This window comes from Hypanus sabinus, chromosome 8 (genome assembly GCF_030144855.1).
Source record: "Hypanus sabinus isolate sHypSab1 chromosome 8, sHypSab1.hap1, whole genome shotgun sequence".
Classification (NCBI taxonomy): Eukaryota; Metazoa; Chordata; class Chondrichthyes; order Myliobatiformes; family Dasyatidae; genus Hypanus; species Hypanus sabinus.
The window spans coordinates 42242298-42258596 of record NC_082713.1 but is presented as its reverse complement, the minus strand read 5'-3'; the positions used below and the strand labels follow the sequence as shown (position 1 = coordinate 42258596).

Sequence of the window (16299 nt, the reverse complement as noted above, 5' to 3'; positions counted from 1 at the left end):
TAGCAATTTCTAATAACGTATGATGGCTAAATGAAGATAAAATCACATTATGTCTAAGAATTTGAGGGTGACATTTGCTCACTGACTGGTCTATGGGCTGATTCATTTCAGCCCTGAAGTTCCCTCAGCCAATTGCCCCTATATGTTTACAGTGACTTCAGCAGAACTAGAAGAAGGTTGTTCTTGGTCATATGGTACTCCTGAACAGCAGTCATTGGGTTCTTGAGTCTGTGACAGCATAGAAACATAGAAAATAGGTGCAGGAGTAGGCCATTTGGCCCTTCGCCCTGCACCACCATTCAGTATGATCATGGCTGATCATCCAACTCAGAACCCTGTACCTGCTTTCTCTCCATACCCCCTGATCCCCTTAGCCACAAGGGCGATATCTAACTCCCTCTTAACTATAGCCAATGAACTGGCCCCAACTGTTTCCTGTGGCAGAGAATTCCACAGATTCACCACTCTCTGTGTGAAGAAGTTTTTCCTCATCTCAGTCCTAAAAAGACTTCCCCTTTATCCTTAAACAGTGACCCCTCGTTCTGGACTTCCCCAACATCGGAAACAATCTTCCTGCATCTAGCCTGTCCAATCCCTTCAGAATTTTATATGTTTCAATAAGATCCCCCCTCAAACTTCTAAATTCCAGCGAGTATAAGCCTAGTCCAGGGGTCAGCAACCTTTACCACTGAAAGAGCCACTTGGACCCGTTTCCCACAGAAAAGAAAACACTGGGAGCCGCAAAACCCGTTTGACATTTAAAATGAAATAACACTGCATACAACGTTTTTTTTGCCTTTATGCTATGTATAAACAAACTATAATGTGTTGCATTTATGAAATTGATGAACTCCTGCAGAGAAAACGAAATTACATTTCTGCATGCAACAAAAACATTTTGAACTCCGAAAAAAAGACGTTGGGTTGAAAGTTACTTTTAAGTAAAATATTCAATGTCTATTTGAGTCCTTCTTGTATTTATGAAAAACGCCGAACTTAAATTTTCCGCCAGCAGCAAACCAAAAATAACGTCAGCCAGCTGTCATCCTGAAAAATGAAAGGACTATTTCACTGAACTATGAAAAAATATGAATATAAGTAAAATAATAGGCAATTAAAATATTTATCATACTTGGTTAATGGGATTTCTGCTCCTGGACCTCAGCGCACAGCGTCTGCACATCAGGGCTGTATGATGTCACCTTCATCTTTACACAGGATCGCAAGCTGTCATCTGTGAGGTTTTCAATATCACTCCATTTGTGTTTCTGAGCAAGAACGGCCTTCTGACGGGCAACATCTTCAAGGTCTGCTGTCAAGCGTCTAAACTTGGACACCCATATGTCTTTGTCGGCTATGTCGGCCAGTTCCATCTCAAGATCAGGTTGACTCACACCTGCCAATGCAGTCGTATTCAGTAGGGAAGGATCGATGCTTAAGGGAGTGACCGGGAAGGATAATGTGTTTTTTTCCTCTCTGAACTCACAGAAGCGTTTCCCAAACGATGTTTGCATTGCGATGATTGCAGAATGTAAATACTCCGAAATTATCATGTCGTGACCTTGTTTGAACTCTCTCAAATTGGGGAAGTGAGACAAAGTGCCTTTCTGTAAATCTCTGGCAAGCACTGTCAACTTGCGCTCGAATGCCAAAACATCCTCCAACATGTGCAGGGCTGTACGTCCTTTCCCCTGAAGAGCTGTGTTCAGCGTGTTCAGGTGCGCTGTCATGTCTACCATGAAGTGTAGCTTTTCCAGCCACTCTGGCTGTTCCAGCTCAGGAAAGGTGAGCCCTTTGCTGCCCAGGAAAGTTTTCACTTCTTCCAGACACGCGACAAAGCGTTTCAGCACCTTCCGTCTGGACAGCCAGCGATAAAAACACGTTGTAGCGGTGTCAGTAAACTGCAGTCAAAGATAGCTTTATTCAAACTAAACAGCCTTGCTTTTAAGCCTCCCTCAACCCAGCCCCCATGGACGCAGATGCTGCAAAAGACGCGTACTCACAAACCCCCGTAGGCTATCTCCCTTAGCCTGGCTAATTGTGAGCCGTTTCAGATGTGGCAGGAAATGTGTCGCTACACTTAGGTTGTACAAGATCACCATAATTACATTTCAAAAGCTAACAAACTAACATAAAATACATTTTAATTAAATACTGACCAATTATTTCCCAAAGCCACAGGGAGCCGCAGCACAGAGGTGAAAGAGCCACAAATGGCTCGGGAGCCGCAGGTTGCCGACCCCCGGCCTAGTCAATACAGTCTTTCTTCATATGAAAGTCCTGCCATCCCAGGAATCAATCTGGTGAACCTTCTCTGTACTCCCTCTATGGCAAGAATGTCTTTCCTCAGATTAGGGGACCAAAACTGCACACAATACTCCAGGCAATACTCAGAGCAAGGTGGGCCAGTTAGTTTTCTTTAATAAGTATGAGTACTATTGAGGTGCATAGCTGGGTAGAAAAGGAGCAATATGTTCCTTCCTGCCCAAAGAAGACAGGAGGCTCTATCATACTACAACCAGTCCCATGTGGCTAGGCCTCATCTTCACTGGTCTCTGCAACATGAGTAACAGTTCTGAAGTCTCTTGTTAGTTCCATCATTCTCCCAAGGGAAACTTCATTTATCTGCTGTCTCAGGGTGGAACTCAGTTCTGATCCCACAGTCCACATAGTGGTTATGTTAACTTCTAAAGACCATGCAGGCTGGCTCTTAAAGTAAAGGTTTAGATAAAGCTTTAATCCAGCTAGGAATTTCACACATGATAAAACAGAGTATTGATGCTATGCTAAGTCAACTTGCTCACTCTTGGGCAAGCAGGCAAGTTAAAAACAAAGAAACCTAAGGTTGAGTTTAGATAGATGGAGAGGAATATTAAATTTGTTGTGGTGAGAAAGTTGAATCCATCATTGGTCAATATCAACAATATCAACAAGGATGAATAGGTTTTTTGCAAAGTAGAAGGTTGAGAACACGGTTTTGAAGGAGCTGATTTTTTGGATGATCAAAGAAAGGAAGACCAGCTATGGGAATATTGAAGTAACAAAGTCTGTAGGTGATAGAGTCATGAATACAGATATTAGCAATAGCTAGGGAAAGGTAAGTTTTGATAGGGCAGATAGTTGAAGTAGTGATGTGAATATGTTTTAACAAAATAATACTGTGATACTGCTTGAGAAAATGACTGTTGATAGTTTCAAACCAATGTAAAATTCAGGCCTCGTCAATTTTTCCATATGTTTAACTGGAGAAAAAAAATGCTGCTTTAACAAAACTGGAGCTGGACATTTAATTTGGCAGCAGAGAGGAAATGGAATCAACAGTGATGGTGAAAAGTTCAGGGTGAGTACCAATGGGATCATGTGTGGAACGTAGAACATAGGACAATACATTATGGGTACAGCCTTTTCGGCTCACACTGTCTGTGCTGATGGTGCCAATTTAAACTAATCTGTCTGCCTGTTCATGGTCCATATTCCTATATTTCCTGCCTCTTCATGTGCCTGTCTAACTGCCTCTTACATATTGCTATTTTATCTGCTTCTGCTGTTTCACCAGTTATTGGGTTCAAGCATTGATTGCTCTTGCTTGTAAATATCCTTCAGTCTTTCCCTCTCTCAGCTTCAAGCTATAATCTCTGGTATCTGACATTTGTACCCTATGAAAAAATCAGACTATCTACCTCACCACTCTCTGTATTAAAGAAATCTTGCCACACGGGTCTCCTTTGAACTTTTTCCTTCTTACCTTAAACGCATGACGTCTAGCATTCGTCATTTTGACCCAGAGAAAAAGACACTTGCCTCTACTCTATTTATGCCTTTCATTATATAATATACCTCTACCAGATCATCCCTCAGCCTTCAGCACTGCAGAAAAAAATTATTCATGTTTGTCCAATCTCTCCTTATTGCCCATATTCTCTCTAATCCAGGCATCTCGGTGATCCTCCTCTATACCATCTCCAAAGTCTCCACGCTCTTTCTGAACCACACACAATGCTCTAAATGTGGCCCAAATAAAGTTTTATACAGTTGCAACATGATATATGTTTAGAAAAAAAATTGTTGTAAGGAATAGGATGTAGAAGAGGAAGGGAAAGGAACAAGGTTGGGTACTTGGTGACAGTGTGAGTTGGAGAACTATTTTACATGAAGAAGCAAGAGGATGGTCCACACCAGGAATTACCCCTTTATGCTGGGCTTGGGGGAAAGGTTCGAGGACAATGGGGTGACTAACTCATTCAGAAAATTGCAAAAAAGTTGATCAGGAGCATTTATCCATGCCACAATCACCAAGAATATTTTCCATTACAATGACTCAGATAATTTCAAAGCTGTGGTTTTCTTATTTGTGGTAATAAAAGAACATAAGCAGGAAAACAAAAACAACCACATTGTATTTGGTTTAATTTCTAAAAATTGTGTTAATATTTGGTTCGTTGACTGAGGTTTTCCAACATCGCTTTGTCTGGAAGGTGTTCACAAACACATAAGAATATTTTGGAATATTAAGCAAACTTGACCACTGTTCTTTGCTACCAATATTCCATGACCAGCCTAACAAGTAATTGATTAGGTAATGGTTTTTGATATATTTTGGGCCAGAACACCAGGAGATATCCTGCCCCTCTGTCATAGTATTGTGCAACTTCAAATTGTGCCTAAACAGACATATAAAACCTTAGCTTAATATCTCAATTAAAGGGGAGAACAATTATCCAGGGAAGATGGACACTGAGTGACGTGCACACTTGGGAAGAACTGGCACTGTAAAGATGTGAGGGAAGTTACACTAATAAAAAAAAATGCCCATCTGATGAGAATTGAATAAGTCAGCAGAAAATTATAGAAAATTAATGCATGGCCAAGGACTGCTTGTTAACTTTAGCATTGGAGGTGAAAGGTCAGCACTGAGTGTACTCGCATATGTTTTCAATTCAAAACACCTGTAAAAACATAATTTTCAGCTTTATGTAAATTTCTATAGTGGAAGCCTAAGCACAAAGATTGTCAGAAATATTCAGTTCTAATGAACTTTATTTTGTTTCCCAGGGTTGGCTCATGCTCAATGGTTTTCTGAACTGGAATTGTAAATGTGCAATAAGTAAGCATGTCCTCTCCTGTACTAACATCCTACTTTCAAAGGCTATGATGAACAGAATGTACCAAATTTTATATTCCATCCAAACCATGCTTTAGACAATCATTTGTACAGCCAAGATAAAATGGGGCTTGCTACACTGCTAACTCATGCTGAAGACAATGAGACTTAATATAGCTGTGGAAATTTTACTCTGTTATCAACTTGAGATAGATTCTACCTGCCTCCTGCTTTGTAATTGAAGAGTACTTTATTTCCCAGAATACCATCTCATTTTGATGGGGAAAATAGAGGCCCAAAAGCACTTTATCAATTATAGGTAAAGGTGTCACTTTAATGATGAAGGAGAACAGGACGTGAAAGTGTAAAGGTGACAGCAGTTACTGGAATGCATAGGGAGGAAAATTAGAAAGTCATTTTAATGCTTCAGCTGTAGGAGAAGGTGTCTGCATTCTTTAGTTGACTGTGTACTGTAATGATTTGCAGACTATGCTGACAAAGAAATTCCTTTTGAAACTCTAACCATGTACATTGATATTTATGTGACTTGCTTTATCTTTGCAATGCAACAAGAGCATCACCAGAGCATGAGTTTATAAATATTTAGGGATGGTGTTTTTCAGTAGTAAATACATGATACCAGGGGCTGCTGAACAACTCTAATCCTTGATGACCACTGACAAAACTTCTATCATTCCATGGCTCTGAAAGAAAGACAATTAAAAAATCAACCGAGATTCCATCACAAGTCAATGTCAGTGTTTTCTTGTGGCATGAGTGGATATTAATATCCACCCAATAGTCTATTCAAATATATAGTGAGACATTGATCAGGAGCTGCTCAGCCAGAGTCCCAACAACTGTAGTTGACTTTCAAAATTATCCACTGGAATAGATGAAATGGTAAATATAACCAAGTGAATATTAGCAAATTAATGCAAGTTGCATGGCAAGGACATCAAATGGCACATTTCTCTTCCTGAAGTCAATGAACCCATGCACGCTGTGGTTATTATATCTGATGAGTTTGGGTTGGGACTGAATGCTGGCAGTGTTTAAACATCTCCATTATTATGTACTCAAGATAATGGAATGATACATGATAGGTCCATAACTTAGCAAATTATTTTATCTGAAGTTATTTTGAACATAGAGTGTTCCTCAAATTAACCCAAGGCAGAAGTAGTGGTGTGTGGATACTTGTACCTCAGTATCATGTTATGAAGGGTATAGATAAGGTATACAAAATTACGAGGGTTAGAGGTAGAGTAAATGCAAATTGGCTTTTTTCAATGAGGTTGGGTGAGACTAGAATTAAAGGTCATGGGTTAAGGGTGAAAGGAGAAATGTTTAAAGAGAACTTAAGAGGAAACTTTTTCACTCTGAGAATGGTGGGAATGTGGAATGAGCTAATAATGGAAATGGTGGAAGCAGGATTTATTTCAACATTTAAGAGAAATTTGGATAGGTACATGGATGGAAAGTGTATGGAGAGGCATGGTCCAGGTGTGGGTTGTTAGGACTAGGCAGGTTAACAGTTTGGCACGGATGAGATGGGCTGAATGGCCTGTTTCTATGTCCACAGCCAATATCGACCAGGGATATTCAGTTTATATAATCTGTGCAATCAGTTATTACACAATTCTAATGTTGGAGCAGTGCAGCCATTCCGGAACTTCAAGCTTATAGAAAATTGCACATCCTTTCAGTAACTTCTAAAACTCTCCTTCAATGCAATTTACAGAGTGCTGGCTAGTTACTATTCGACTTCCTTCTGTTATTGTGATTCAATAAATAGATGGTGCTTTTGAAAATTCTTTAAATTGTTACCGGCAACAGGGATCAGTGTGACAGCTGGCAAAGAGATTTTACTGACTTTTGGGATTCTGAGCAAACCAATTGCCCCAGGGATAACCAATAAATGCTGGTCTTGCTAGTGAGTCCACATAAACATTAATAATCCTCAGGAGAACAGGCAGCACCTGTGGAGGTAGAAACAGACTCTTTCATGAGAGAAGTTTCTTATTCTCGCAGGAGATTCTGCAGATGCTAGAAATCCAGAGCAACACAAATTAAATGCTAGGGAAACTCAGCAGGTCAGGCAACATCTATGGAGAGGAGTAAACAGTTAATATTTCAGGTCAAGACCCTTTATCAGGACTTATCCATCTTGATAAGGGGCTTCAGCCCAATATGTTGACAGTTTATTCATCTCCATAAATGATGCTGAATTTGCTGAGTTCCTCCAGCATTTTATGTGTGTTACTCACACATTTTGTTATTTCAGATTTTACACTGGAGTGTTTTTTTTTCATCCAGATATAGGCGCATTAATTGATTTGCCCTTTGAGATTCATATTCCTGTGAATTTGGACAGACATTGCTGACGAAGATAAGCAGCAAGGAGAGGAAGGAAGAGGAAGAGAGAAAATCAAAAGCATTTAAGAAGCAATTTTTCTGCCTGAACTGTGGTGAGGGGCAATGTGAGCAATATTTTCACTGAAATGCATGGCTTACAGTGTATGCAGTTCACCTCCTCTTAAAGATGTGCAGAATGGCTCTAAGTGGTGTGGAGTAGTTTTAAGTAGGGCACGCCTCCCATATTTTTGAGTCTTTTGCCTTGATGCATAGTCAAAAACACTGAAATAAAGTAAGCAGCATGAAGTCGATAGAATGAATCTGTGGATTAATTCCCCAGCACAAACTTCATGCCTGTTTTCAGGTGCTATTGAAATATAGTCCCAAATATTTTCCACTATGTCTGTATAATTATTACTGGAGGTGTAGCTACAGTGAAGTTATCTGAAGTAAAACAATATTTTGATCTATAATTGTAAAATAATCTGTTACACTAAACCTAATGGTGTCTGTAATACACAGCAGTAGACTGGTTATATTTTGGTGAAAAACAGTTGAAGTAACTAAATCACAAACCTCTGGAGCATGCCTTGATTTGACTGGTAGGTCTTGGCTGAACACACGAAGAATGTAAATTGTTTTTTGCGTGAGATTATCTTTGAATGACAGCTGTAATATCTGCGAAAACACATCTGCACATGTTCATTTGGTCAGCCTCACTAAGGTCTAAAGCCCCATGTGGTGAACATACAATGCAAGAAAAAACTCACGATAAGGGAAGCACCTGATAATGTCAAGTACATGGTTTGGATTTAAATGTACATTCTGTTTGATGGATTTTTAAGAGACATGGAAAAGCACTAGAAGCTTTTTTTTTTAACAGCTTATCACTCCATACTCAGCTCGCCGTTTTTCTGTAATAGATGTAGTGAAGCCCCTGAATAAACAAAACATTCAGCGGTACAAAATGTTAGTGCGACAGTAAACTCTTCCAGAAGTAAGTGGATGCAATTTCCTCACCTTTACTGAGCCCTTCAGAATTTATTTGATAAGAAGTTGAGGAAAGGAGCTGGAGAACAAATGTGTGAAAGAGAGCGAAGGAGGGCGGAGCTTAGGATGATGTGCCTAGCGGCGACTCTTTTCCTTGCATCTTCGGAAACAGTTCTATTTCTATCTTTAATATCTCTTTTTTTTTTTCCTTTTCGGGGTTCTTTTGAAGACCCTGACCTGGAGTTACACACTGACTTTGGTTCTTTGTGGGAATGGGACCCGCTCTCAGGGCCTCATGACCGGCCTCTTGTCGATATGCCAAGGACGTAGCCCAAAAGATTAATGCACCTTCAGGGTGCCGGATTTTTGTGGCCTCTGGAGGAGCACAGATTTGGGGTCAGTGCCACCGCAGAAAACTGGTGTGTTGTGGGAGTACACGGAAGATAGAAGGCAGTGAGCTGGCTGTGTGCCCAGAGACCCAAGATCTTTGGGCACAGAGCTTGGAAAAAGCAATGCAACAGGCTTTTAACATCATAAATCAGCAAGTTGTTTTGTTATATCTCCCCTCTCGCTGTTAAACAGGGACATCTCTTTTTCCTTTATGAGGGAGAGAGAGAGCCTGTGATATGTTGAGTTATTGGGTGAATGAGTTGTCTTTGGGGAACTGCAAGTCTGTGTCTTTAATGATGTCTTGCTGCACGCTTAAGAGATTAGTGGAGGGTGCAAATGCTTTTTTGCTGGCGGGGAAGGGGATGTTTGTTTCTTTGCTGCTGCTTGTGCAAGGGAGGGGTGAGCTCGAGGGGGGGCTTTGGGGTTCTAACATTTAACTGTCATTCTTTGGCCACCCCTCTGAAGGGTCTCGAACCGAAACGTTGACTGCTTCTTTCAACAGATGCTGCCTGACCTGCTGAGTTCATCCAGCCTTTTTGTACACCTCTGTTTTTGTGGAAGTTTGTGAAGAAAAAGAATTTCAGGTTGTATATTGTATTCATTTCTCCGACATTAAATGTACCTATTGAAACCTATTGAGAGAGTCTGACAGTGAGTGAGAAAGGATAGCAGAAGAGGGCAAGTGAGAGAGATCAGAGAGAGAAAGAACAATAAACAAATATACTGGCATTAGCAGTGGAAACCTCATGGGATTTCATTGGGAGCGGGTCTGGAGGTGAGTGGTTGGGGCTCGATCAGGAGTGGAAGATATACACTTGCATATAGCATCCCAAAGGAATTTATAGGCAAGAAACTGGAAGGCACTGTTATAATTTTTGCAGCAAGTTTGCACACAACAATCTCTCTACAAAGATAATGATTAAATAATCTGGCAATGTTATTTGATTGATAAATATTGGCCAGAATATGATGGATAAATTCCCTGATCTGCTTCAAAATAATCCCATAGGACTTTTGTCTTCCCTTTGGAAGGGCATTGTTTTATTATTTTTCACCAAGTACAGCACTAGAGCAGTGGTCTAGCCTCTTGTGATGAATTCCCATGAGAGGATTCGATTCCTTAATCCAGAATTGAGAATGCTACCAATTTAAGCCACAGAGGATGAGATGGAGAAGAGAAGAGTGACAGTGGAGCTTTAATCAGGACCATAAGATCATATTTGGGAGAGAATGTGGAAAGAGGACAACAGAGCTATGCTCGAGAAAGGATTTACAGAAGAGAAGTGGTGCTGGAAGGGTGTTAAGTGAATATTAAGGACAGAGGCTTTTCATTATGGCATTTTAGTTCTTACTTATCCAACCAACAAACAATATACAACAGAGAATTCTGAGGTACAGGACTATCATTATAAAATATTAAAGTATTTTAACACCAAATTTCTTTCTGCTATCTGAACCATTCTGTAACAGTCCTGAAAAATGGAGGAGTGAATAACCATCTCATCAATGATTTTTTATGCAGTTTGCTCTTGTGAGAGTTCAACATTCCATTATCTGAACTGAATAATCCAATAACGCATTTAGAAGCTTCAGGTCCGCAGCTCTCATAAACTACATCTATGAATACTAACTGCATTATAAGAGAAATAAACATCCTGTTAGCTAATAAATGCTGTTTTTCTATGAAATGAGGTCATCACTAATTTACAGCAACATGAGATTTTTTGTTACAGTTGGGAGGTGTAGATACCTTATTCAATTTATAAAATATTCATTGTAAAAGTTCCATGAGCTTTGCATACAAGTTCTTAAGTTGTAAAATCTCATTCCAGAATCATAGTCAATTGTTCCAGATCATTTAGTGAAGTTCTATGAAAATAGATTTCAAGTGTCCATTTCCTATTAACAGTTCAGTGAAAAAAACAGAAACAATTGTAGAGTCCAAAATGTGAACGCACAGCAACACTTCCATTTTTTCGTTGCATTCATTATAGTAAAATCTCACAGATATTTTGCAGGGATGTCATCAAACGTAATTTAGCAAGGAGCCACACAAGGGAATATGAAAGGTGATCAAATGGTTAGTCAAGAACGTTCATTTTAAGGAATGGTTTAATGAAGGGGAGAGGGTTGAGAAGCATTTGAAGATTAGGCCTTAGCTAATGAAGACAATACCACCAGTGGGTAAATGATGAAAATGAGAGAAGTGACAAATGTCAGAAGGAGGAGTGCAGTGATCTCAAATGGTTGGAGACTGGGGTTGGAGGGGTGGATGGGTGTGAAGACAATAGGAATTTGAAGGTAGGGATGGAAATTTTTAAAAGATGGGCTTGTCATGGCCAGGAGCTGGAGCTGAATGGGTAAACAGGATGATGTGAATTAGTATATAAGCAGTGGAAATTTGAATGAGTTCATGTCTACATAGTGGAAAATGGAAAGACTGGAAGATCATTACATGATTGATGTGAGAGGAAACAATGACATTGATGAGGATTTCCACAGCAGATGAACTAATGCTGAGACAGAGACAGAAGCTGGAAGTCATGGCAACAAAAAAGAAATGTGGTCAGAAATCCAGCTCAATGTCAAATAAAAGTCTGAAGCTTTAATAGTTTTGTTCAGTTTGATGCTCTGGTTGAGGAAAGGGGTGTGTTTGGTGGCTTGGCAACAGTGTTTGCGGATGTACATAAGAATGGCTTCTACTTTTCTCAGTACTTAATCGGAGGAAATCGGTTTATTCATATCTTTAAGTCAGATCAGCACCCTGACATCTAGAAGATAATAGGTAGACCTATGGGATTTCTCAGAGTAACCATGCTACAGGTTATGGTGGGGGAAGGGGTGAAGACAAGGCATTCTCTGGGTCTGACTAGGATAGGATTAAGTGAAGGTAATCTTGCCTAAACTGAATAACTGAGGAGTAACGATGGGGAATGATACTGTACTCTGGTAGAGAATGATGAATTGCAATAATTTGCAGCAACAGGATGCTATTTGTTAGAAAATTTGATGTCCCAAATTAGCATCTATTTACCAAGGAGGGAACAACACAGAGAATTTACAATTTAAATCTGCACAGCTATTAAAATTAAGTAGGAAAGAAAACAAAGGAGAAAGAATGGGGATAATATTAATAAATGTGTGCAAATTAACAGATGGAAATCAAGCGGAATGCAAGCCAAAACTCCTGAACTGCAATCCTTTCAGCTGGTGCTGCTTAGCTGTGAGAACTCAGTTGTGTACTGTTACTCAGAATAAAGAGCAATTCTCCCTGTGATCATGTGGGTTTCCTCCCACATTCCAAAGATCTAATAGTAGGTTTATTGGACATAGAACACTACAGCACAGAAAACAAGCCATTCGGCCCTTCTAGTTTGTGCCAAAGCTTTATTCCGCTAGTCCCATTGACCTGCATCATAACACTCCATAACCCTCCAGATCTCTCCCATACATGTATCTATCCAATTTGTTCTTAAAACTTAAGAGTGAGCCCGCATTTATCACGTCAGTTGGCAGCTTGTTCCACACTCCCACCACTCTCTGAGTGAAGAAGTTCCCCCTAATATTCCCCCCTGAACCTTTCCCCTTTCACCCTAAAGCTATCTCCTCTCGTACTTATCTCTCCTAATCTAAGTGGAAAGAGCCTACTTGCATTTACTCTTTCTATACCCCTCATAATTCTGTAAACCTCTATCCAATCCCCCCTCATTCTTCTACATGCCGAAGAATAAATTCCTAACCTGTTCAACCTATCCCTGTAACTCAACTCCTGAAGACCTGGCAACATCCTAGTAAATCTTCTCTGCACTCTTTCATATCTTACTGATATCCATCCTATAGTTAGGTGACCAGTACTGCACACATTACCAGAACTGCACATAATTGTAAATTGTCCTGTGATGAGGCTAGTGTTAAATCGGTGGATTGCTGGGTAACACGGCTCACTAGGCTGGAAGGTTCTGTTCCACGTTTTATCTCTAAATAAAATAAAATAAATCAAATCTCACGGTGGTAATTTCACAAGCCGGATAGTTAGCACCCAACACCAGGTCCAATACTTAAGCATAATTTACATACAACAAAGCTAAATCAGTACATTTTAGGAATGGCTCCCAAGATCTTTTTGAATAGTGGTGGCATCCATTAGTCTCACGAGACCATGGATCTGCGCCTGGAATGGTTTCCAGGGCGCAGGCCTGGGCAAGGTTGTATGGAAGACCAGCAGTTTCCCACGCAGCAAGTCTCCCCTCTCCACAACATAGATGTTGTCCAAGGGAAGGGCAAGGGCCGATACAGCTTGGCACCAGTGTCATTGCAGGAGTTGCCAGAGCGAGGTTGAAGACAACGTCGGACTGTGTTAGGGACTTCAGCTCCGGATTTGTCCTCAGGGCCTACTGCTGAAGCCTTTCTCATGAGTGGGTATGGCCGCAAGGCAGCGGAGGTTTGAAATCCCTCACTTAGATGGACTGCCTTCCCAAGCTGACGAGCTCCATCCTCCCGAAACTCAACTCATTCTTTTTGAATAGAATGGACATATCATAGAGAATTTTTTTCTGTGTTCTTGCTGGTTTAGGTTTAGGATAATTAATCCGAATCAGGTTAATATCTGGCAAATTAATTGTTTTGAGAGCAAATACATGAAAAACTACACACAAAAAGGGAGCAAAACTAAATTGAATTAGTGTTCATGGGTTGATTCGTTGTCCATTCAGAAATGGCAGAGGGGAAGAAGCTGTTCCTAAAAAGTTGAGTGTATGTATCCAGGCTCCTGTACTTCCACCCCAAGGGTAGCAATGAGAAGAGGACTTGTCCTGGGTGATGGAGGTCCTTCATGATAGATTCCACCGATGCACATGATTATAGCTCAAAAGAGGATAAAGGACAGATAAAACAAATCTAAATTTAACTTGCAGACTCTAGTGCACTGAAACATATGGTTGAGGTAAAAGAAAGCAGCTCTTGGCAAAAAAAAATAAAGTGAGAATGTTCAGAAATCTATTTGTTCCTGCTGATAGCTAGACTATGTCACATGCTGTTCAGCATTTCAGAACAATACAAGTGCATGTATTGGCAGTGTTTAATAGTAATTGTATCCTGTTACTTTTGGCAAGATTGAGATCACAAACATCTGTGCTGAAGACTGGCAGAGATAAGATTATAAAATATAAACTTTTTAAGTCCAGCAAAGAACAAGTAATAATGTGAGAGATAGACGAAGTTGAAAGACAATTATGGAAATTCAATGTCCTAACCTTAAATGATGGCACTGAGATACAGTATAGGAATGAATCATTCACCCTTTGGCACCAAATATTGCATGGCTCTAATAACACAATATTATGACAATGGTCAGGGCTAATCAGAGAATGAATTCAGCCTACACAGCATAGAAGAGAGCAGTCATGATGTACATGATGTTATGTTGTATTAATTAAGCTAATATCACCTCCTCCCTTCTGCATGCCCCTGTTCTTCTGTTGGCAACAGCTTGCCAGAGTCCTCTTTCTTGTCCCCAGGTGTAACTTTGAAGACTCTCTCTCACGGGCGTGGTCTTTGGAGCTTTTGTTGGTGTTTCTATTGCTCTATGTTTATACAAGATAAGGTTGCTAGCCTCATGCCCAATCCTCCTGCTTTCGCAGATGGTCTTGGGACATTCCACAGTGGAGTTCTATATAATCATGAAGCCTCTTTAATGCCCCTATCTTACTTGCTTCCACCATTGCCCCAGCAGTGCCTTCTTGGCACTCAGCACTCTCTGTGTAAAAAACACTGGCCCACACATCTTTGAGCTTTGCCCCTCTCACCTTGCTGTCTTGTATTAGACATAAACATTAATACCCTCACCTTGATGTGAGTGAAGAAGCTCTGGATCTTAATTGATTGTTGCATCCTGAAATGGATGACTAGACAGGCAAGTAAAACAGGGCAAGAAAGAAAAATAAATATTTCCAGACTGCTCAAATCAGACACAACAGCTCCAGTGATCATTTTGTTGTCCTCTTGGGTGAACTGCGATTTTAATGGAAATAGATTAGGCCATCGTCATGTCATCCACACCATTAATTTCCCATCCAAAACTATTGCAGAATCATGGATGAATAGAATAAATCAAGTAAACTGTTGATTACCTTCAGCTACAGAACATTCAGAAAGGTGTGCATTAATTTTTAATAGCTTCATTGAATCTACTGGTGAGACAGCGCACATGGATCACTGACCTACAGACCATCTGAATTGATGGAGCTTCTCAACTGGTCTGCAACTTACTGGATATTTTACAGATAATAAAAAATAAAGTACAACAGTGATGATTTGATACTTTCAGGCCTGCTTTTGTATATGTCTCCATTAGCTCAGATTTCCCAGTCAAGAACAGATAAATGCCATTTATCATTCATTACACTCAACAAGGACTTATCATTGATCAGAAAAACGTATCAACATTGCCGTATATAGGAATATCTAGACCTGATGTGAATGGGTCATATGAAAGAACATGTCTTCAATCTTAACTGAGATAGGAATTCAGAATAAAATGTAAAATCACATCCAGAAAAGAAAATAGGGAGAGTGAAAGAATAGAATTAAATGAGAAGTTAAGGAGGTAGAAAGGTAGACAATCAGTAATTTCACACCCTTTCTATATTTCAATGCTCTGTCAGTGAGCTATAAACAGCATGTTGTTTGTGGACAAGTTGAATAAGTCTCTGAACAACTACTAGCAATATATCACCTGTGGAACCAGAGGAGCCAACACACTTGGGTGAACATTGGATTTGCCTTCCCTATCTCCTACTCAACCTGCAAGTAAACCTTTAGGGAATCCTGTACGTGCTCTCAAGTTCCTTTGCACCTCTGATTTTTGGATTTTCTTCCCATTTAGTAGACAGTCTACACCTTTATTCCTTCTACCGAAGTGCATGACCGTACACTTCCCTACACTATATTCCATCTGCTACTTCTTTGCCCAATCTTTCTAGTCCTTCTTTAGTCTCCCTGCTTCCTCAACACTACCTGCTCCTCCACCTATCTTTGTATCATCTGCAGTCTTGGTCACAAAGCCATCAATTCCATTGACATATTGTGCAATAGTCTTAGACAAATATATTTAGCTAGACTTTTGCGCAAGACAGTAGTAATTTTATGTATTCCACTGTACTGCTGTTGCAAAAGCAAACAAATTTCATGACATACTGTATGTGAGTGAAGATGAACCTTATTCTGATATGGGTCTCTATAGTGGATGAAGAGCTGGAAAGGGGAATCATGGTTGGAAAAGGGGAAATGAAAGGAAAGTGAATGGGAAGCACCAGAGACAATCTTACAATAAACCAGTTGTTTGGAATCAAGTGAGCTTGTCTGGTATCTCAGGGCTGGGTGTATCTGCACCCATGCCAACCCCTGCCCCTGGCACTCCTCTGGCACCTGCCTCACACCTTTCCCACTGCACTCCACCCTCA

The 16299-nt window shown here is 40.2% G+C and overlaps 1 protein-coding gene across 1 annotated transcript; it reads right to left on the bottom strand.

The window, feature by feature from the left end:
* Positions 1–674: 674 nt before the first annotated feature.
* Positions 675–1923, bottom strand: LOC132397723 (general transcription factor II-I repeat domain-containing protein 2-like). Its single transcript, XM_059976491.1, has 2 exons — positions 1133–1923; positions 675–1047 (listed from the first exon to the last, which is right to left on the bottom strand). The coding sequence occupies exon 1, from the start codon at positions 1737–1739 to the stop codon at positions 1137–1139; it is 603 nt and encodes a 200-aa protein (XP_059832474.1). The 5' UTR covers positions 1740–1923; the 3' UTR covers positions 675–1047; positions 1133–1136.
* Positions 1924–16299: the final 14376 nt, after the last annotated feature.

Coding starts and splice junctions, on each gene's coding strand:
- LOC132397723 (XM_059976491.1), bottom strand. CDS start 1,739: ATGGTAGACATGACAGCGCACCTGAACACGCTGAACACAGCTCTTCAG.